Source organism: Lycorma delicatula, chromosome 1 (assembly GCF_047948215.1).
Source record: "Lycorma delicatula isolate Av1 chromosome 1, ASM4794821v1, whole genome shotgun sequence".
Classification (NCBI taxonomy): domain Eukaryota; kingdom Metazoa; phylum Arthropoda; class Insecta; order Hemiptera; family Fulgoridae; genus Lycorma; species Lycorma delicatula.
In genome coordinates this window covers 107,631,022-107,654,603 of record NC_134455.1, presented here as the reverse complement: position 1 = coordinate 107,654,603, position 23,582 = coordinate 107,631,022, and the positions used below count along the sequence as shown (strand labels likewise).

General features: G+C 32.4%; 1 protein-coding gene across 1 annotated transcript; it reads left to right on the top strand.

Annotated features, from left to right (window-relative positions):
• Positions 1-22,420: 22,420 nt before the first annotated feature.
• On the top strand, positions 22,421-23,209 carry LOC142317594 (uncharacterized). Its single transcript, XM_075354150.1, has one exon. It carries the CDS (start codon positions 22,421-22,423, stop codon positions 23,207-23,209), a length of 789 nt encoding a protein of 262 aa, XP_075210265.1.
• Positions 23,210-23,582: the final 373 nt, after the last annotated feature.

Here is a 23,582-nt window from a genome sequence, read left to right as displayed (position 1 = left end):
TTTTAAAAAATGTAATGTATATATATATTTTTTAACGAAGGTTGTAATTATTATATCTAACCAAATGTTGTTACACATTTGTAAATATTAATGGGAGGCCATTAATGTTACAATTACGAAATGTTACAATTCTTAATTTCCAAAAAAATTGGTTTACATGAATATTATTTACTAGCACCAAGCAAAGATCTTATTAGATTTTTATAATTAGTTGAGATTTTGAAATCCCAAAAATGTTTTAATTATCCCAAAATGTTTTATTATATTTTAAATAGGAGTTTATGTAATCACATAATAGATGTTTAATAATGGCAAGCTTAGCCTATTGATTTGGATGTGAAAGGATAACCAAAAGGTTCTTAAAATTCAAATTCTTATAATGTTAAAACTTCTTAAATCGTATAATCGTTTCATGTTTGAAATGAAATCAATTTGACCATCCTAAATAGATTCACTGTTAGCAAAAACAAATATATCATTAAATAGTTTTATACTTATTTTAAAGTTATGTGGTGTTAATTCATATAATGAATAATTTTCAAACCACTACACTGTTTTTAATCTTGTTAAGTACTTTTATTTTATTGTACATGCAGTAATACCACATCTGAAGAGGTCAATAGTTCTACTACTTTGAAGAAGTTAAATTATATTTAGGTTATAATTTTTGAAAATTTAAAATTTTATTTCCTAACCCTCTTTCTGATAACTGTGTAACTTGATTAAAAATTTAAAGTTATTAAAAAAATTACAAGTGCTTGTAACAGTAATTATTTGTTTCACAGGAAATTACTATTTAACTGCTGAAGAGGAATTTAATGTTTAATTTCTTCAGAAAAATTAATAATTTTTTTTTATAGGTAAAGCCCTAAACTTAAAATCTTCTCTATAAAAATACTATTTGACAGTTAAAGTATTGTTTTTTCTGTTTAAAAAAATTCAAAAAAGTAATAATGTATTTGGATAAATAATATATTTTGAATAATATCCAAAAGAATTTGGATTTTGGACTTTTTCTTAACTGTAGTAATAAACTCTCATTGATGCTTTTGTACTTTTTTGGTACTTATATTCATTGTTTCCAGAGTTGTGGCCAAATAAAATTTTAATTAATGAAATATTTGGATCTTATAAGGTGAAGGCACATCGGTCCAAATGCAACTTCATTTCCCCTTCGTTTAACTTTTTTTTTAATTTCAATGTATTGATTTATTAATAATTATTAACCTGATTATAAAAAAATTACAATAAATAATTCAATAACAAAAAAAAAAAAAAAAAGAGAAAATCAGAAGTTATTATTAGTGAAATAAAATTTTATGTACCTTTAAATATGTATATGTAGTTTAATAGGTGTGCAAGGAAGTCATGTGGTGTGCAGATCAGCTTTTTTAAAAGACATAATTCACCAAACAAAAATGCATCCTCAGTACATGTTTACATGTATATACTCTACATGCATTCATTATTTATTTGCTTTTTTGTTAAAGCACCACAGTAAACTATAACATTTTTGCATAATAAACATGAGGAAATGTAACAGTTACTATTCTTATAAATAAACATATAGAATTCTCATCTAACGGACAAGTTTAAAGGATTTTATTATTATAGTAAAACATCTTAAGATATTATAAACTGTAATTATCCAAAAATGAATCACACAGTGAAGGCAATATTAAAAAAAAAATATTGTAACTTGTTGGAGATTTGGTATTGAGTTGTTTTAGAAAAACATTATTCTTGAATTATGCAGTTGAATAAACCTATAAAATTGGTTTAAAAACAAAAACTATCTCAGAACTATTTTTTTTTTTTAATAACAACTATTTCTGCAAAGTGAAGTGTTTAGATAAGTTATGATAATTATATAACAGAATTAAAACATCCATAATAAACTTTTCAGTATATCTATTTCAGTATCAAAAAGATGTTTTCAGCACTAAAATGCACTTCATCCTTAGTGCTATTGGTACTCTTATGCTTATCTAAACTATGTAACTATTTTATAGAAATTAGTTACATAGTTCATTTGTTATATTTGCTGTTTTATTTTTTCATTGCGTTTGCCCTACATTACAATAAATACATGTATATTTATTATAATAAATTATATGTATGTAATATACATATACTCATATGTTTGTACATAAACATATATATATATATTTATGCTAGTATACGTTAAATACATGTTAATGAGTATGACTTTAACTATATGGCTATATAAATGGGTTACATATCATGTGTTTTTTCTGCATTTTAATTCATGTACACATGAGTTGCTATGTTCATCAATAAATGTGCTTTATTAGTATATTGTAAAATGTTTTATATTTTCTCATCTTAAAATTAACATATATTGTTAACTTACCTAAACCTTCTTCTCGATCTTCTTCCATGAAAATGTTGATAATTATTTTATATAAATTCTGTGAGTGTAAAATGAGTCAGTATTAGAGTTTTTTATTACTTATTGTATTTTTTAATTTTTGGTTAGATATGTAACATAACACGTGCAAAAGGACTGTAGATGGTTGGTTAGCCATTAATATTTGCTAGAAATTATTTGTTTGTTGTTTAGTATGAATTTAATAAACACATTAAGTATGAATGTTTTAAAAAAAAAATATTTGTTAAGCATTTACTCAATAAAAATTAAGAGGATTCGTACATATTCTAATATATGCATCAATTGTAACTAAAATTATGACATTGTCCATGATGACAGTTGTGCCAGTTTAACTCTTTGCTTAACTGTTCTCCTTCCTATCTTTTTTATTTATACCTAACATGTAATGTTGTCCTTGGCCTTTATTGTCACTCTCAATTTCTCTTTCACCTATAGGTATGAATATTAATTAGTATACAATTACAGGTACATTATTTTGCTTGATGTAGTCTCATTTATAGATTCAAAACAAATTAACTATAAAAAAAAATACTGCTACTAATGATACTCAGAGAATCAGATTGCTTTCAGTTTACTGGATAGTTTTACTTGAAATTAATTCCCAAAATGATGTGATGGATGTGAAGAGGAGCTTGAAAGACAGACGCTACTATTATTTTCTTTTCTTTTCCTTTTTTTTTAACCTCCGAGTCTACACTTAAGTATTGCTTCAGAGGATGAGATGAATGATTTGTAGTGTTTGTGAAAATGTCATGGCTGATTTGGATTCAAACCTAGGACCTCCGGGTGAAAACTGAGTTGCTACCACTTGTGCCACAGAGGTCGCCATTACTATTTTCTATTTTACCTAACAGCTTTACTCTCTTTTTTTTAGTTTCTAGTTACAACATATTAACTCCTCTACACAAGGTAGGTTTACACCCGTTTTCCATTAACACTTGAGTTATAGTGGGCAAGGAGATATTATCATAAACCATCTGATATCAAGTGCTCTTTCTTTGTTATTAGGTGATCATTCACATTGAGAAGCTGATCACACCATATTCTAGAACAGTTTTACTGTTCTAGAAAGAGCTTAAAAATCAACCTTTAAGAACAAGATGTAGCTGCCTTAGTACAAGAGCAGTGTAAACAAAAGAAATCCAGTTTTTCAACAAGTAAGCAAATTTTCACCAACCAATGTTTAGAGGACATGAATTCTAACAAAATATAGTTTAAAGTGTCTGCATACTTTAATAAGTTGTTTTGGTTATATTAAATTTGTTACAAAGTCAGAAAAGAAAAAGTGAAGCATCATATCTACTCTTGGAGATCTTAGCTGTTTGACTTATAGTCTACTCAATGTCAGAAAGGTGGTGTCACCTACCAGAATAAGGCTTTCTTGGCTGTAATGCTAATGCCCTTCACACATTGTTAGTCAAGAAAAATAAACTCAGAAATTATCCACTTCTTGACTTTTAACAAACTATACGTTTTTAATGTTGGGAGCAAACCTACTTTTCATTCTTAGTGTAGAAAGAAGTGTGACCTTCAAGAAAATGTAAGCCCAAGCAAGCTTTGAATCCTGGAACTCTAATAGTTTATAGGGATTGATTATCCATCAACATATACAGCTTATTAAATTATTAATTGAAGGTTCTTTACTTGAAGCCCTAAGATCCCAGTTCTTTTGGATTGAGGTCTAGAATCTGTGTTGTTTCTAAGCAAAAGGTAGTAGATCATGACCTTCATAGTATAAAAAATTACCCTGTTATACCTCTTGTTAGCACCTTACCAAACTGTGGTGTTTGGAGATAGCTTGCAAAATTCATTTCTTTGTTTTAGTATTCATGCAAATTAGGATAAAATCATTATTTCTGTGCTAGGTTGAGAGTATTCCTATTGCTTTCATGGTTTTTGAGCTGTTGGTTGAGTGTGTACACTCAACCAGGCTTTCTTGGTTTTAGACTGCGATTACAGTTAGTACAAATTGTGTTTAGACTTGTCCTATCTGAATTTTGCGGAAGTAAAAAGGTGCTATTTATTCTACGCTTACTTGCCTCATTGTGGCTGAAAGGTGGCAACAACTCCTAGTCATCAGTCCCAGTAACAAGCAAGAGAATACTCCCTAGTCCTGCTTGCGCTTTTCTTAGTTTTCTTAACGAGGGTCGTAATCTTTGGTTATTTTATAACCAATCCCGAGGTGGCCAAGAGCTACAAAGAGTGATAGGAAAATATAGAAGGTCCCCAGCTATCTGTGGCTCACTGCAGGCAGTAATCACATTTGTGGGCTTGCCCAGAGTTATTGGTAGAAGGAAGACTGCAAGCCATGACGTTGCAGGGTAGTGAGGCTAGACTATCTCTGGCCATGATAGAGGAAGTGATGCTAGTTAAGTCTGGGCGGAAATTTTCCCGTCCTCCACAGGTTCAGATGGTGAGTTCTTCGAGATGGATGTAGGAACATCCTACTTAAGATTAGGGAAATAAAAAGACCAGCAAGGGTCTGGTAGTGGTTGCAAACGATAAGGAGACTGCCCAAGTCATTGTGAAGAAGCTTGAGGTCAAGGTGGACCCGAAGTGTAAGTGTAGGCCACGGGTCATTGTCTATGACATTGACCGGTGGCTATCTGATCAGGATGTTCTATCCCTTATTACAGAACACTCAGTTAGACGAGGCCATGTTTAAGCAAGAGTGTAGGCTACTCTTCAAGACTGGGAAGTGTGATGCCTAGTGGTATCACAGAGTTTTTGAACTTGGTGCTGATCTTTTCAAGAAGTTTGTGTCTTAGAGTAGGTTGTATCTTGATCTCACATCCTGTCAAGTGAGGGTGTACATTGACGTACAAAGGTGCTTTAAGTGCTGTCGTTTTGGCCACAGAGCCAAATTTTGTAAGTACGTGTCAGTCTGCATGCATTGTGGCGAGGAGGGTCACAAGCGTGATGACTGTCCGCTGAAAGCTGAGGCTCCATCCTGTGTCAACTGCAAAAGATTGCACAAAGAGTGTAGACATTTGGTCAACAGTAAGGACTATGGCTGTTATTTATGTGCGGTAGAATTGTACTTCAGCTCCCTGGAAAGTTAGATTCTAATTGATACTTGATGTCTGTATGTAGTGGTAGATGATTGTTTTTGTTGTGAGTCTCGAGGTTGCTTTTTTGAAGCACTCTTTACTAGCAGGTTGCTCTATCAGGTCATACGGTTTTATGGTTTCTTCATGTGCATGATGATTTGCCCATTCCTCGTTACAGGAGACTGCTGGTTTAGGTCTATTGCGATTGCCAAAGTGCTTCTTTGGCACGAGTTAGGTGATGAACTGTGGGCATTTTCTGCTGGTGTTTGTTACTGCTTGCAGGGATGCTTTTGCATTGGGGATGGGTTGATCAAATCTCCTTAGTTTTTAGTTGCTTCAGTCTTGACTGAAGTACTGTTTAAGTTGGTATAAGGGGACTTGATAGAGAATTATATCTCGGCAGTTTCTACCGCTGTATTTTGTAATTTTACTTGGCTAGCTTACTTCTCCTCTCATCTTGTACTGACAAAAGAAAAGTTTTTTAAAAATTTAATTATAAAAAAGAAGAAAAATCACTGATTTTATGTGTTCCTTTTATTTAGTCACACTTTAATGTCTAGTTTAAATGATAAAAAGAATTATTTCTGATACATTTAATTGATTATTTTATCGTTATGTTAGATATGATACCCACAGTTTTCATCCGAACACTAAACAGTTTTTATTCATTTTTGTAATTATTCTCATCACATATTATTTAATCAGTTATTTTTTAGTACCAGAATATCTGCTCCTAATTTCTCCAGCTAACAATAAATTAGGAGATTACTGGTATGAGAAAATTCCTGATATTGCAAATTAAAACTGGATTAATTTCCAGCTGTTCATCCATGTATCAAAAGTGTCATTTGAGATTGATCACACTCATGTTAAAATTTTTAAAACAGAAATAATTGTACAACTGAGGTAATCATTTTCTTTAAATACGTATAATACTGATTATTTTTAGATTACTATTCATCAAAATTCTGTAAACTAAAGAAATTATATATTTAGTAATTTCCAGCCTACCTCAGTTGTTTTACATCTCTGAAATTTTATATGCTGTAGCATTTCTTTGTTTTATATTATATTGTTAGAGGGAAACTTTGGTCTCTTACAGGAAAGTGCACTTTTTTGACTGTCGATTCAGTGTCAGTGGCTGTTGAAGCAGATTTTAAGTTGAGCCTCACTCAGCTAATTCCTCTGTCCAAATATAAAAAAAATATTTTTTTCTTTATTTGACCAGTTATATATAAACTGTAAAAATTTATGTGTCTTGCATAATATGGTTCCTGAACAGGATATTTTTGTAGAGGTTGTATCACGCGCATATCAAAATATAAAAGTTATGATTGTATCTGAATAAAATCTTTTGCAATGCAATTAAAACAATTATTAACATGTTTGATAGAATTCACTTTTCCAACTTAAAATTAATTTTTTCTGTAATTTGATGCTGTATCTTCAGACTCTCTATTAAATTCTTAAAAATATTTTCTGAATCATAGATCTAGATGTCTCATTATTAAGTGAAATATATATTATTTTTTAATTTGGTAATAGACAGGTAACTATTTTATAAATACATGTTTTTTATTCTCTAGAACTTGTATACCAATCAGTGATTTCTTCTTAAACATGAAGCCTGCACCATGATATTGATATTAGGTGTCCACTTCATTAACTAAACAATATCATTTAACCTAGTCTTAGTCCATTGCCGTTTCTGTATTGTACACAAGTGTACTCTGAATAGTTTAATTCAAATACAAGGCAATTTTTCTTAGTTACCAATAAATTTTCTTTAAATACTTTTTTAGAATGATTTTATATTGACCCTGATCTCTCCTCTGTGTTCCTGTAATCATTCACCAGACTTCACTGTCTATGTAGAAATAAATTCCTTGGCTCATCATTTGTACACAACTTAAGGGAATTTATGTTTGTTATTAGTATCCACCTGTATTGTCTTGAATAATTCTATTTGTCCATTTAGATAAATTATTTCTTAAAAATAATATATTAGCATGAGAGAATTATTTACCATTACACTAATATGAGATAAAAACAAAGTTACTTAGTGTAAATAAGACTAAAATAAGTTAATTTTAATGTTGATAATCAAAACAATATATTTTAAATTTTGAGTTACAAACCCTGATGTCAGAGTTAGGTTTGTTCAGTTTATCTTATACTTTCCCTCCTACTGATTGTTCAGGCATATCAAAGTTTTCTTGATCATAGGTGTGTTAGGTTTGCTCAAACAGTCTAATCTATTTATTTAAACACACAGTTGTTACAAGTTTGGTTTTGCTTGGTTTGAATTTTAACAGCTCGGCAAATTGGTCTTTATAATAAGCATTGCCTAATTAACATTTTATTTATTTTGGATATATTGTATTTGCTTGAACACAGGCTTTACAGTTTGACTGTATTATTAAAACTCATCAGTGTACATGAATGGAATTATTCAGAAGAACTTGAGTACAATAAACAAAAAGCTCTGGACTGATATTAAACTTACCGATATTGAGTAGTTTTAAGTGGACAGCTGACAATACAATCATTGAGTAGACTTCATGGTTGAAAAGAAAGTGTGGATCAGTAATTGGTATTATAGAAATATCTTACAAGGGAACACGCAAACTTTAAGCATTAAATCAAAAACACTTATAAAGAACTATGAATTATATCAATAATATCTGATTTAAAGTTAACTGTCAGCAATGCTAATCTAAATGTCAATATAGAGAATATGCAACAATCATATATTACTTCAAAATTACTAAAGAATTTATTCAAAAAAATAATCTTTAATGTTGAAAAATATATTATTATTATTATTATGCTTTTACAGCCAACATGGGACCACTTAAGTCAATTTTAGTTGGATCTTTTCTGAGAAAAGCTGTTATTTTATTCTTTCGAGCTGCCCAGTATTTCTTCATCCGTTCAGATCTTGCTTTCTTTTCTTCATCCGTAAACACCATCTTCGTTGTATTTTATCGTTTGTCTGTCTTTTGTTTAAATCTAATGCTTTTATCTTTTAGCTTTGTAATTTTTCCAGTTTTATTCTGTAGGTCAGTCAGGGAAATTCCCAATTCTTTCATATCTTCTCTAATTTCTTTGACCCATCCTACTTCTAGCTTTTGGAACCAGAGCTTTTCAATGATATTTCTTGACAGTCTTGTTTGCGGTGTCCTTATGAGATGACCGAAGAAAGAGATTCTTTTTTTCCGCATAGTATCAGTAACAGGCTCTATTTCTCGATACACCACCTCATTTGGCACAATCCACCATTGGCCTTCTTTTTGGTGTTTTTTATTGATACACATTCTGACAATTCTCCTCTCTATTTTCAGAATTTTTTCAATTCGGTTTTTCTGAGTGATTTTGAAATGGGTCTTGCTTCCGTAGGTGACTTCTGGCTGTACTACAGTTTTATAATGTTTAAGTTTTGTTTTAGCAGAAAGGCATTTTTTGTTATATGTTGACCAAGTTAATTTTTGGGATTTAATCATTTTATTTGTCCTGTTTTGCCATGTCACTTTTTCATTTAAATTATAAGTTATTATTTCCCCTAGATATTTAAATTGTTTTACTATTTTAATTTTCTGATTGTTTACCGTAATGTGCTCTATTACCAGAGGATCTATGGCCATTAGTTCAGTTTTTTCGAAAGAGATATGAAGCCCTATCTTTTGTGCCCTATCTTTTGAAGGCTCATGATATGTGTTTTGGCTTCTTGAATATTATTTGCTAAAAGAGCGAGGTCATCTGCAAATCCTAGGCAATTTAGTGTGATGGAGTTTTTCTTAGTACCCATTTTTATATTTTTGGGATTTATTTCATACCATTTTCTCATGACAAATTCGAGGGCGCAGTTAAAAAGGAGTGGTGAGAGGCCGTCTCCTTGCCTCAATCCAGTTTTTATGTAGAAGGGTTGAGAGAGTTCACCTCTGAATTTCACTCTGGACTGGGTATTGGTTAAAGTTAATTTTATCATGTTTACGAGTTTAGGGTGAAGGCCCAGGTTTCTCAGAATATTCAGCATGGATGGTCGGTGTATACAATCATAGGCCCTTTTAAAGTCGACGAAGGTGATTATTAGTTGTTTTTTCCGTCTTTTATATAAGTCCATCATAAGTTTTACGGATATTATTTGCTCCGGGCAACCTCTCCATGGCCTAAATCCCCCTTGGTATTCCCCAAGTTCCAGTTCAAGTTGGTCTTTGCATCGGTTGTATATGATTCTCGACAGGATTTTGTATGTGCAATCCAGGAGAGATATGCCTCTGTAGTTTTCAGGATTAGTTTTGTCCCCTTTTTTATGTAATGGATGGATGAGGGCTGTGGTCCAGTGTTCTGGAAGTTTTTCTTCGTTCCATATTTTCACGAGGCATAGATGTAGGGAAGTTTTGACTGAATAAACTGATGAGTGTTTCCAGAGTTCTGCGAAAAGCTGGTCTTCTCCGCTTGCTTTGTAGTTTTTTATTTCATTTAAGGCTGCAAGAACTTCTTGAATTGTTGGCGGGTTTATATTTACTGGTGAAGTTTTAACTGGAGTTTCAGTGTCAATCTCAAAAAGCTCTGGGGGGTCGTCACAGTTGAGGAGTCTATTGAAGGTTTCTGCCAAAATTTCAGCATTTTCTTTATTGGTGTGGGCCATATTTCCTTTTTTTCCTCTCAGCATAAGGGTGGGTGGTTCATATCTTTGAAGAGCCTGACCAAAAATTTTATAATAGTCTCGGAAATTAGTTTTCTTGGAACTTTCTTCTATTTGCTGAATCAAGTTTTTTTGGGCTTGTCGTTTGGTTCCTCTTATAATTTTCTGAGTTATTTCCTTTGTTTGGTGAATTCATGGTTAGATTCTTCAGTTTTCTGGGTTTGGTGGTTGATCCAAGCCCGGTGTCGGTCTTTGACTGCTTTGTCACATTCTTCATTCCACCATTGGTGTTTTTTTCTTTGGTTTATAGGGGCTAGTTCTTCAGCTATTTCTTTCAGTTGGGATGTCAGTTCTTTTAAATTATTAGTTAATTTGATTTTTTTTGTTGTTTCTTCAAAGATGGGATTATTTATTAATTTATGTGGATCATAAGCTCTTTTGTTTTTAGGTTGGGATTTTTTCTTTTTATGCGGGGTGAATTTTATTTTAACTTTAATTAAGTAATGGTCCGATCCAGACTTTTACATTATAAATCTCCTTGTGATAATTCCGGTCCATCCAAACATGATCCAGTTGCCATTCTCCTTTTTTCCAATCTGGGTGTTTCCAAGTCTTCAATTTGTTTGGTTTTCTCATAAAATAGGTGGATTTTGAGATCATATTATGGTTTCTGCAAAATTCGACAAGTCTTTGGCCGTTCTTGTTAGTTTTCTTTTGGGCAGGCCATTTTCCGATAATATCACGATATCTTCGTTCTTTACCAAGTTGGCCATTAAAGTCCCTTATTAAAATCTTCGTGTGGGTCTTATTTATGTTGTTTGCAGTTTGGTCAAGAAGTTCCCAGAATTTGTCCATCTCTTCTCTATCTTTTTTAAGATTGTTTTTGTCATTGGTGGGAGCATGGACATTTATTATGGTGTAGAATTTATTGGCTGATTTTAGGGTTAAGGTTGAAATCCTGGGGGAGTAAGACTTAAATTCTATGACTGAGTCAATTATTTTAAGATTGATTGCAAATCCTGTTCCGAACTGTGGGCAATTCTTCATCACATGTTTCCCGGGGATTCCTTTGTAAATTCTGTAACCCTGAGATTCAAACGGCTCTCGATCGGTGTTTCTCATTTCTTGAAGTCCTGCGATTAGGATATTTTGTTTGTCCATTATGTCTGTTAGAGTTTTTAGTTTGCCGGGTTGAGTTAGAGAATTAATGTTGTGAGTGGCAATGTAGTTTATTTGCTTGTTTCTTATCCTCAATTTTGAAGTTGTGTTGTTTTTGGGTGTTTCCAAACGCTCCAATTCATTGTTATCTTTTAAGCAGCTGCCCACCGGATCCGAGTGCAGCCTTCTCTGGTATTTACCAGACGGTGGATTTTTTCTTAAAAGACCTTCCATATTTGACTTTCAAAGGCAAGTCAGCCTTGGGTGGGAATAAATTCCCGAGTTACAACTCTGGATGTGATCCAGAGAGATGATTCCGATTTAGTTCACCAGTAGAAATCTCCACGTTTCTAACTGGTTATCCAGACGAACCAACGTGGAGGCGCAAACCGATTTTTTTAATTGAGATTTTAAGTATGGAGAAAGTTTAAATCGGTTCCGGAATCATTTCGTCCTGAAAAATATATATAAAAGCATATTTTTTATTTATGAAAGTGTAAATAAGAATTATTGCTTTTTTACATCCTTTTCTTTAATTTGCATGTTTCAACCTTCTCCTGAAATCTTGCAACCTTAATTAAACTTACTGCCGACATCATACAATGATGAAATTTTATACAACGACATAAGTCAGGTGACAATTTAATATTTCAATATTAATTTCATATATGAATGTCTAAATAATACAAGTACAACTTGAGGAAAGGGAGCTGAATCCGTAAGATGTATCTATCATTCTGATGGATTTTTGTCTATCGATTCAATATGAATAAATCAGGTGGCTGTTGAAGCAGATTTTAATATAAATAGTGCAAATTTATCTACTAAAATTTGTGTAGACTAATTACCTGATATAGTTGTAACTAAATAACTGGTGTCATTTATAATAATGAAAACTAATTATCCAGGTTATAATATAGAATAAAACTGCATATAAATATTTTTTTTTGTTAAAGAATTAAAACAACCAAAAGTAAAAATTTACTTGTAACATTAAATACTTATACAATTAAAAAAATAAATAAATAAAAAGTGTTAAAATTAACACTTTATGAAGAGATTTATTTCATACTGTAAGAGAATTTAATTTTTTCAAATATGATTTCAAAAAACTCAGTGTTGTGGAAAAATAAAAAGTTGAATATATAATCCCTCAGAAATTATTTTAAAAGAAGTGTCAAAAGACACTGAATCTTGACAGGCATGTAGGAAAGGAAACACAAAATTCTACAATCATGAAGAAACACAACGATGAAGGTAAAGAAGCCAAACAGGCAAGATGGGATATTCGTAACCAATACAAAGCACAATTGAGAGCTACCAGAACAGTGTGAAGTTCAATTGGCACTTTGACGCCAGCACGAATCATAATATTGCGAATTTTCAATAGAAAGTGCATTGCAGAATTACCTCACTAATCAACAAGTTAATAATTACAATAAAAGATTACTTTAGTATTTTAGAAATAAAGTCACTGAAACTTTCAAAATTTGAACACAAGATCAACATGTAGATGCCAATAAACGAGTTGAAAACAAAACAACCATAGAATCCATTATTCCCAATGGGATTAAAAAGACTGTAGGTTTGCAAAAGAATTGGAAATCTTTGTTGGAGTGATGGTCATGTTGCAATCAAACATCAGCATATACACATCAAGAGCTAAAGGCCTTGTTAATGAACCAGTGGGAGTATATAACTCAAATTGGACTGATCAACAATGATTTTGTTAAATAAGAGTGAATAACTGATTCTTACAGTATTTTTCATGCTGATTTCAAATGTGAAATCAGAATTCTTCATCAGGCTTAGTTTTTTATAACTAACATTCTTATTTTCAGGTAGAATCATGCATGAACTCCATAAGCTTAGCATTTTGTGAACATATTTGATTATTTTATTTATCAACTAAATAACTTTATTTATTACAGTCCCTTATTTTCTTATAAACTGTTGTGTATACTAGAGAAATATTTTTAAATCTCATTGAGGTGTGAGTTCTTGTGTGTGTAACATTCAGTTTTGAAGCTGGATTTCGTATTTGTGGGTATATGTTGTTCAGTAAAGTGAGTATATGTATATTAAATTAGTGTGTTTATAAAGTGTTTCTTTTTAAATGATATTAGTTATTGTAATGCATTAATAATGCCTCGCAGTTACATTGCAATTTCTGTTACATCTGTGGTGAGGTAATGTTGAAGTCTCAGAAAATAAATATAACTCCACTGCTAAAACATCATATGAACTGTTATTTTGGATGTAAATTAGGTATCAGGACAAATCTTGTGATTCTCATATTTGGTGTGCTTCTTTTTAACATTGTTGACTGGTTGGCTAAATGGATCTTGTCACATGCCATTTGCAATTTCAATGGTTTGGAGGAAACTGAAGGATCACACTACAAAATGTTATTTATGTAATAAAGATATCTGGGATAACAGCTAAAACTAGATGTACTGTTAAATACCCTGACATTCCATCTGTTATGTGGCCAGTGTCGAAATAGCTAAGAGCTCCCAATTCCAGAACCGCCAGAAACATGGAACTTAGAATATGAAAATGTAGAATCTTGTGCTGACTTATCAAATTATGAAGAAAGAAATCCATACTTTTTTAAAAAATAGATGTGCCGAACTCCATTTAATTAATCAGTTGGAATTAAATGATTTGGTTCATGATCTAAATTTATCAAAGAATCAAGCAGAAATACTGGCATCAAGACTGAAAGGATGGGAATCTTTTACAACTAAAATAAGTGCTTTCCATGACGGGCAGTCAGAATTTGAACTTTTCTTTTCTCAGTATGAAAACTGAGTATACTGTAATGATGTGGATTCTCTACTGAAAGCTTTGGGACATATGCACCATCCTGATGAATGGTGACTTTTTACTGACTGGTCAAAGCTTAGTTTGAAAACTGTTATATTTCACATTGGAAATAAATACCCATGAATACCATTAGTATACACAGTTCACATAAAGGGGTCTTATGAAAATATGAAACTTGTAATAAGTAGGATTCAATCAGTGACGGATTTACCATAAAGCAAAACAAGCAGCTGCTTGGGGCCTCACTTTGACAGGGGCCTCGAAGTAAAAAATTTTGAAAAATAAAAGTAAAATTAACAAATTTTGTAGCAGAAAAAGTAGGAAGAAACTGTAAATGTACAGTACATAAAACTGTAAATAAAATAAATATTTATTTGATCTTTCTTTTATTAAAAAAAAGGAGAGAGAAGATAAAAAGTTTATCCAGGGGGGAAGGAGCCTCAAAAATATCGATTTGCTTGGGGCCTCGTACAAGGTAAATCTGGCACTGGATTCAATATGAAAAATATTTATGGTATATTTGTGGAGATCTGAAAGTAATAGTGCTTTTACTTGGACTCAACTTGAGTACACTATGTTCTATTGTTTTTGGTGCGAGTGGGACTGTAGGGATAGGAAAATCCATTACATAAAAGAGCAGTGGCCAAAGAGAGAGGTACTACTGTAGGAGAGAAGAATGTTAGTCAGGCATTAGTAAAACTAGAAAAAGTTTATCCTCCGCTAATACACATTAAGCTAGGTTTATTCAAAACTTTTGTTAAAGTAATGGTGCAGGGTTTCAATTTCTAAAAAACAAACTCCCAAGCGATACTAAAATAAGGGAAGATATATTTGTTGGACCACAAATAAGAAAACCACTGAATAATCTGACATTTGAAGAGTGTTGGGTAAAGTTAACTAAGAAAAAACACAGCTCGTATTTGCCAAAAGAAATTGGACTTTAATGAGAATGAACAAATGAACTTATGTTAAAAATCATAACCTTAAAACTAAAAAGAAAATTATGAAAATAACATAATTTGATGATACATAAGAATATCAAATGAAATCAGCATAGCAATAATATTAAATGAAAAAATACATGAATATACACTTTTAAATACACATTTTTACAATATACATTTTTAACAAAGCCTGCAAAAGAGAACATGAAACACCTTAATTTTAATTATAAATTTAGAAAAATATAACATCAATAAACATAGTATGTCTGAAAAACTATTGCATTGCTGATAAATGCAGTAATATTGAAAATTAGGAATGAACAAATGTCATTAACTTAGAAAAATGAATTACAGTAAATCTTAATTGGCACTGGCCTTTCCTGATTTATGACCAACAAACTTAGCATTAAATAATTAATACATGTAATTCTAGTTTAGTGTAGAAAAAAGGCCACAATGATATTCTAGTACAAAAAGAGTTAATAACAATAATCAAATTGTGATACGTAAACATAAAAATAAAGAGTTAATTACAATATAATCTCATTGAAATTAATTGAGCACGTGAAATAGGTTGCAGCAGAACAATGACAACCTTATGTAAGTAACCTGTCATGACTGTACTTAAGTGAGCAAATGGTTTTGTGATTTACACTTGAAAGTGAAAATGCATAAGGTACGATGAACTGAATGTTCCACAAATTTTTACTGATAAAATACTGTTTATACGTAATAAATGATTAAAATTAAACTTGCATGTAGCACACAAATATTAATAAACGACGAACTCGGGAATGAAGGTAAATGAATACATACAGTAATTCCTGAGCGTAGTCCGCCGTGATGTATCAGGAACGCAGGGCTGAGACGTGGTGTAGAGTTAGACTAATACGTAGTAGATATGTAGCAACGAGGTTGGAGATTCTGGATCGAGGTAAATGTAATCTGCGATTCGAGAAGATTCGACGTCGATAGAAATGGCAGTTTGTAGTAATTGAAGCACTTTCAGGAGAAAATAATATAGTGAATTTGAAGAATAACTTAACGAAGAAACGAGGCTGGACGAACATAGAAAAACTGTGAAATCACGAAAAACTGACGAGTAGAACTAGAAAATATTTTTGACACAGGAATACCGCATCGTGCATGCGAGTATGGAGGTGATGAGATTAGCACAAATCTTGAGAGCGAAACGTAAAGACGTGTTTACATTATGAATGTCTGATCAACTCTGCCGAAAAGATGGCATGAAAGAAACGAGGGGGAAACCACAGCTAGGTAGTGAACAGGAGAGAGTGTGTGTTGGCAACAAGAGCACTACTCTTGTATACTACTCTTAGTGTTAGTATAAGAACGATTAGAGAGAACGTGTTGGAATTCGAGACCGAAGACATAACAAAAATAATTCTGAATACGCAAGTTGAAGAAATGACATCAGAGCCGACAAAGAGAAATTTACTTCTAGGAACTATGACAGTATTGAAATTGGTTGAGAATAAAAAAACACTAAGCTTAATATATACATTAAGATTAAACAGCAATGAAATAATGCGTGATAGAAATGAGCTAACACCATAACCTTGAATTCATTGGAATAAAACGACTTTACGCTAAACGGCATAAACAAATAGTGTTTGAATGACTTGGGAGGTTGCTGCATGGAAATCATTTCAAAATTTGGTAAACAATTCCCTTGTAAACCATAAGGCTAGTAACTACAGAGAACTTGTTAGGAACCTCCTCAACACTACAAAAAACTTGGTTGTAACATGTCACTCAAAATCCATTTCTTACATTCACATTTGGATTTTTTCCTAACATTCTTAGTGCTATCAGTGATGAACATGGAGAACGTTATCACCGGGAGATATCTACAATGAAAACATGATTGTTCCAGGGAAAATGGAACCGAAAAATGTTAGCTGACTACTTTTGGAAACTAAAGAGGGATCTACCTGCAACAAATTACAGCAGAAAATCCAAAAGAAATAGATTTTAGGTGAGTACAAAATGGACGTAATATACTGTCATATTATGTTCACCATACATTTTTTGTTTCAAAAGAAATTTCAATTACAAAATAACTGAGCCCAATAGAAAAATTCTATTAACATATATGAAATTAGTATAAAAATTACTATAAGAATCAGCCATTCACTCCATTTAACAAATAAAACATTAAATTTTGTTGACCAGTGTTATCAGTCTGCATTTCTGTAGGTGATAAGTATTCAAGGAGGATATACCATCAGTTCGGATAGACTTTGACAGAGATGGCATTCACATAATTGAGCCAAAACCCATCTAGTTTCCTGCAATGTGCAGCTGTGAAATTGCTGAATGCTACCATTGATTCTGGCCTTAACATCCCTACCCTGTAGGGGAAGACACCCGTCTTGTGACGCTTTTGTTTGCCACACCACCCCTCTCATTCCTAGCCATGATGGGCTTTAACGGGAGTCATCATTCATTCTCTAACTTTTTACATCTCATAGTAAAGCCAGGCCTTATTGTGATGCCACCGATGTAAATGCCTTGGTAGACATTTACATGTGATTTTTAAACTCAGCTTTTGCCTTTGCTGTAGGCCTCATCCGAACATCTTGAATGTCCTACATCGTTGTCCTCTGAACTAGCTAACCAAGTTGGCGAAAGCACGAACCCCGCGCCTAGTTCTACTTTTACTGAACCAATTTCTAGTAAATGTTTCATAAATTAGAGGCAAATTAAACAGCAGCATACCACCAAAAATGTTGTTTGCAATAATGAAATTTAGTCCTAGTTCCTTTAGTGAACTCAAACATTCAGTTTATACCCCAGACCAGTTTCCTATCCAGACGGAAATGGAAATGGAATAGGAAATATTGAATATTACAAATAGTATTTAAAATTCAGGTGCATTTAAAGTTGAAGACTAAAGCTTTGGGAGTAAGATTAATACTGAGCATTAATGTATGAATCATAGTAGTGAACAGCCACAGAAGGAATAGATAAATATTTGATGAATAAACTAATGTAGCTGCCAAGTTGTATGTTAAGGATTAGAAGAACTTACGAAGTGTATAGTGTGAATGTCAAAAGGGAAATAAACATATAAAGTTTGCAAAAAAGGGCTCATTTAAATAAATTGAAATAGCTTTCAAAACTGGAGGTGAGATGTGAGGTAAGTTCTTAACAAAATGGATCTGTAGAGATACAAAGAGAAAGACCAATGATGTGCGGCCAGATTGCGGGGTAAAATATTGTACAAAGTTGAGGTAAAGCAATGCTCAGATGGTTAAAGATGGAATGACATGGGAGGGAGAATTAAAATGGGTTTTTTCTAATCTTTTTTTATAGACTTAAGTGAAAGGTTTAGTGCAGTGATAAATTGCCTGGAATAATATGAATAGTTTTAAGCTCTTGTTAGGCTAAAAAAAATAATTTTTTATTCCTCCTTAAGGAAAAGCTTTTGTCTAGAAGATGATTATCAATAAAGCTATTATTAAATAATAACATAATTAAAAATATACTTAAGTAAGCAACTTAAAAAATTTATATTTCAGAAAATATAAATAATATGTACAGCATAAAACATACTAATCCGAACGTTTTAAAAGCTGTTTTATTTTTTTGCAACTGTAATGTAATTCCACTACTTGGTACTTGGACGCAAACAAGTCTTCTGTTCTCCCTCAAAGATCTATAGAGATGATTACAATAAATGAGAAAAACGTTTATTTCTTATGAAGAAAAAAACAATAAAATATTGAACTGGTTTAATTTGATGAAAATAGATTATTTTAGGAATTAGAAAAAATCAAATTAAATTAGAAAATCAACTAAGAAAGCAATTTATGCATAACTATTATTTTTTCAACTGTATTGGTTTGGATGTAATTAATAAATAAGTTTGATTTAGTTTTTTTTTTTTTACTTATTATTATAATACTTTATTATTTTTATAATTTTTATTACTCGTATAAGTTAGACGTTTTGACAATTATTTATTCTCCTCTGATGGATAACTAATACGGTGAAGCAAACTACTTTTATTAAATGTTAACGAACGCATACTGTATACTATATATCTGTCTTAACCTTGAGGTATCATTGACGGCATCACTAGCTCTCCCTCTGGCAAGTTTGACAACTTGATAGGCGGAGATGCTACTTCTTTAATCTTTAAAATAGGGTTTTCTACCCTTCCGTACCTTCAAATTCATTCCATTAAATAAATAAGAATGATTTTGGATATACGAATTGTGTTTAAGAATCCTGAATAAAAATTTAATCTTATGCGCAAAACAGTTTACCGATTAGCATTCTTGTTTTTTTTATTGGAGCGCATCAAATTCCCACCCACAACTATTCTAAAAATATTCAGACGTGAGAGTGGTCCGACCGATCATCATCTGATCAAATGAAAGAAGAAAGAAAACGTTTACTCAACTATTAATGTAAATTAAAACAGGCAAATCTAGGTGTTGCTAACAGCAGAATATAGCTGAATGAAACAGCAGAATATATTTACTTAGCATTAATGTAAATAAAACGTCTATACAACAAAATACATGGCTGAGGTCGAGTATGGTAACATATTCGACCTCAGCCATGTTACTGAGGTAAAGAGTGTTTTACCTCGAATTATTAATGCTGCGCAAAATTCAGCGAATTATCTGCAATTCACTTTCAAATAACACGTGTTGCGTTGCTTGCATAAGATCGAACTATTCAAGTAGCGCCACTCAGTAGCGCTACTGTCTTGTACACCATGTGATACAAAATATTAGTTTACTTTTTTTTAACATAATGTTTTTCTTCATAATTTTATTCATTAATTGTTCAGCAAACAACACATTGTTCAACAATTACACAACTTGGTCAAATCGCCAACTATTATGTATCAATATTCTTTTGTTAAAGTGTTAGTATCATTTCTTGTTAATAAAGTTGTTATGTTCAATTCAGTGTTTATTCTACAGTCCATTAATCAAATTAAATTTCAATTATCAATACAATACATATTGGTCCTCCGGGCCGGATATTTATCAGTGAAAATACGATTCAACAATGATGGAACAATGGCTATGAATTAGGACTTATAAATCAACGATCTGAATGCTGTATTTTTATAAAAATATACGAATATTACGAGGTGTTACTGATAAGCTGACTGTCACTCTTATTACAATATTCTTAGTTGTTAAGCCTGTTTATACTACGTTAATTATCAAATTACAAATTACTAATTACAAAATTTACCAAATCTACGTAATATGTCTACAACAGATTTAGAAACTCAAATGAATCAAAACAAACGTAAACGAGGTACATTTAAACGCACTATTACACGCATAAAAACAAGAGTCTTTAAAACCAGATCTTTGTTTAGTAAAGGTCAAACTGGATCATTTAGAAACAACTTTGCAAAAATATGATGAGGTGCAAACCGTTTTAGAACTTAACCATGAAAATGAAGATGCGGATAGGGAAGAAGTGGAAGAAATATTTCTTATTCTTAAATCAAAGTTACAAAAAATCTTAAATTCTAACTGCAGCCATCATAAAAAAGATAAATCTATTATTCTATCAAAAATAGATTTGCCGAAATTTAATGGTTCTTATGAAGACTGGTTAACGTTTAGTGAATTTTTTCGTGCACTAGTTCATGACAACGAAAATTTAACGGTAATTCAAAAATTTTCATTACTTGACATCATCGTTAACTGATTCCGCTCTACAAATAATCAAACTTATCGGTCACAGCTGATAATTATACAGTCGCCTGGAAATTACTCGAAACTAGGTTTGCCAACAAGCGACTCATAGCTTCAAAACATGCTCGTGAAATACTTAATGTTCAGAGTATTCCAAAGGAATCTGTATCTGGCATATCTAATTTTATTGATACAATATCGAGTAATATAAATGCATTAAAGGCATTAAAACTCGAGACTAATTATGCAGAATTGGTTTTAACCCAATTATTTGTCCAGCGCTTAGACCAAGCAACTATACGGGCCTGGGAATCCACCATATCGACTGATACCTTCCCGGATATCGATCAGTTTATCAGTTTCCTAGAAAGGCGCAGACAAATCTTAGAAAGTTCTGTTTCAGTGTCCCAAGGCAACAATTCTCAAAAATATTCGGTAGATTCGCGTTGCACGAAACAATACAATCAATTTAAGCGAGACAGACTTTGTCTTCCCAGAAAATTCATGCTCATGCAGTTAGTATAGCAAACTCGGAATGTCCTTACTGTAAGCAACCTCATTTACTCTACAAGTGTATGAATTTTCTTAAGTTGCCAGTAAATGGTAGAATATTATTAGTCAAAAGGCACAGATTATGTTTTAACTGGTTAATAGTAACCACAATGTCAAAGAATGTTATAATTCTCATTATTGTAAGTACTGTAAGCGTAAACATCATTCAATCTTGCACGACAATGCATTCTCCCAAGTTAAGGAATCTAACACTATTTCTAAGGATAAAACAGAAGAAGCTCTGGTTGACCCAAACGTATGCAGTAACTATTGCAGTTTAAAGATTCAGAGCGCGACACGAGTTTTACTAGCCACTGCTATAGTTGGTGTCAAGGACTCACAAAACACGCTACAACCTTGCAGGGTGTTGCTTGATGCAGGCTCGCAAGCTAACTTCATTACTGAAGACACGGTTCAGCGTTTAAAATTAAAGCGTGAACGGGAAAATCTACCAATTCATGGAATAAATAACATTTCAGCCACCGTAAAACAGTGTTACCGTTCAGTTACATTCAAATTATCAAGAATATGTTACTACAATTAAATTTTTTGTATTACCTAGCATTACAAGTTCTATGCCCTCCGAACCAATCAATAGAGTACGTGAAACCTTCTAAAATTCATAAAACTTGCGGATTATCATTTTAACACACCCGGTAATATAGACATATTGATAGGATCTGAATTGTATTTACATTTAATGAAGAAAGGTCGAATAAAGAAAACTGAGAACTTCCCAGTCATTCAAGAAACCACATTAGGTTGGATAGTCGCAGGTAGATTACCATCAACAGATAAAAATGTAAACCTGCCTAAAATAACGTCACTATTTATTAATTCAGAACTAAATATTCATAATCAGTTAAAACAATTTTGGGAACTGGAGGAGATTAAAACTGCTCCTCGCACCAAGGAAGAAAGGATGTGCGAACATTTTCTGGAAAACCTCAAGCGAAATCAAGATGGCAGATTCATTGTTAGATTACCCAGACGACAAAACCATACATCTCTTGGCGATTCTTTCGACAATGCGCATCGCAGATTCTTGTTAGAAGAAATTAAACAAAGTCACTAATCTTAAAGAGGACTATGGCAATTTTATTAAGGAATATCTTGAACTCGATCACATGCAGGTAATTGAACAACCAACAAGAAACGATACTTTGACATGCAATGATACCTTTAAAAGACCATACTATCTACCACATCACGCAGTATTCAAACAAACCAGTAGTACCACCAAACTACGAGTCGTATTCGATGCCTCAGCTAAGGCTGACAATGGAATATCCCTTAACGACACGCTCATAGTAGATCCGTCTGTGCAGCAAGACTTAATATCGATAGTATTACGCTTTAGAACACATGTATACGCTATGATCGCCGACATTGCGAAAATGTATAGACAAGTACTGGTTGATCCAAGGGATTATGATCTTCAAAGGATTATATGGCGAAATTCTAGTGAAGAAGAAATTGGCCATTACCAACTAAAAACAATAACATATGGATCAGCATCCGCGCCATTTCTCGCCACAAGATGCATTATACAACTGGCCAACGAAAACTCAAAACAATTTCCTAAGGCTTCTGAAGTGATACGTCGTGATTTCTACGTAGATGACTTACAAACTGGTGCTGATGATTTAACTGAGGCCATGCAACTGCAAGGTGAAATAACAGCGATTCTAAAGCAAGCGGGATTCGACCTACGTAAATGGTGCTCTAACAGCTCAACTCTCCTGGAATCCGTATCCGAAACCGATGATTCAAACCATACATTTAACTTTTCTAGCGAGGGAATCAACACATTAGGTTTAATTTGGAACCACATTCAAGATAAGATCAGTATTGGCCACAATATCTTCAATATTCGACCCCCTTGGTCTATTAGGTCCAATTATTATGCAATATAAGGTATTCATGCAACAATTATGGCTCCAAAATGTAGAATGGGACGATAAACTTCCAAAAAATCTTCTTAATAAAGGGTCTAACATTTGTAAAATACTTCCATTCATCGAGCAAATTAAGATTCCTAGATTAGTCAAGTGTACTGGAAAAATATTTGATATACAATTACATGGATTTTCTGACGCTTCAAAAGATGGTTATGGAGCTTGTATATACTTACCGTTCAGTTAACACCTTTGGAAATACATCAGTTAAACTTCTTTGTTCTAAATCACGGGTGGCTCCAGTAAAACAAATATCTATTCCAAGATTGGAATTATGTGGAGCACTCTTGATGGCAAGGTTGCTTAACCTTGTAAACCCTGCACTTAAATT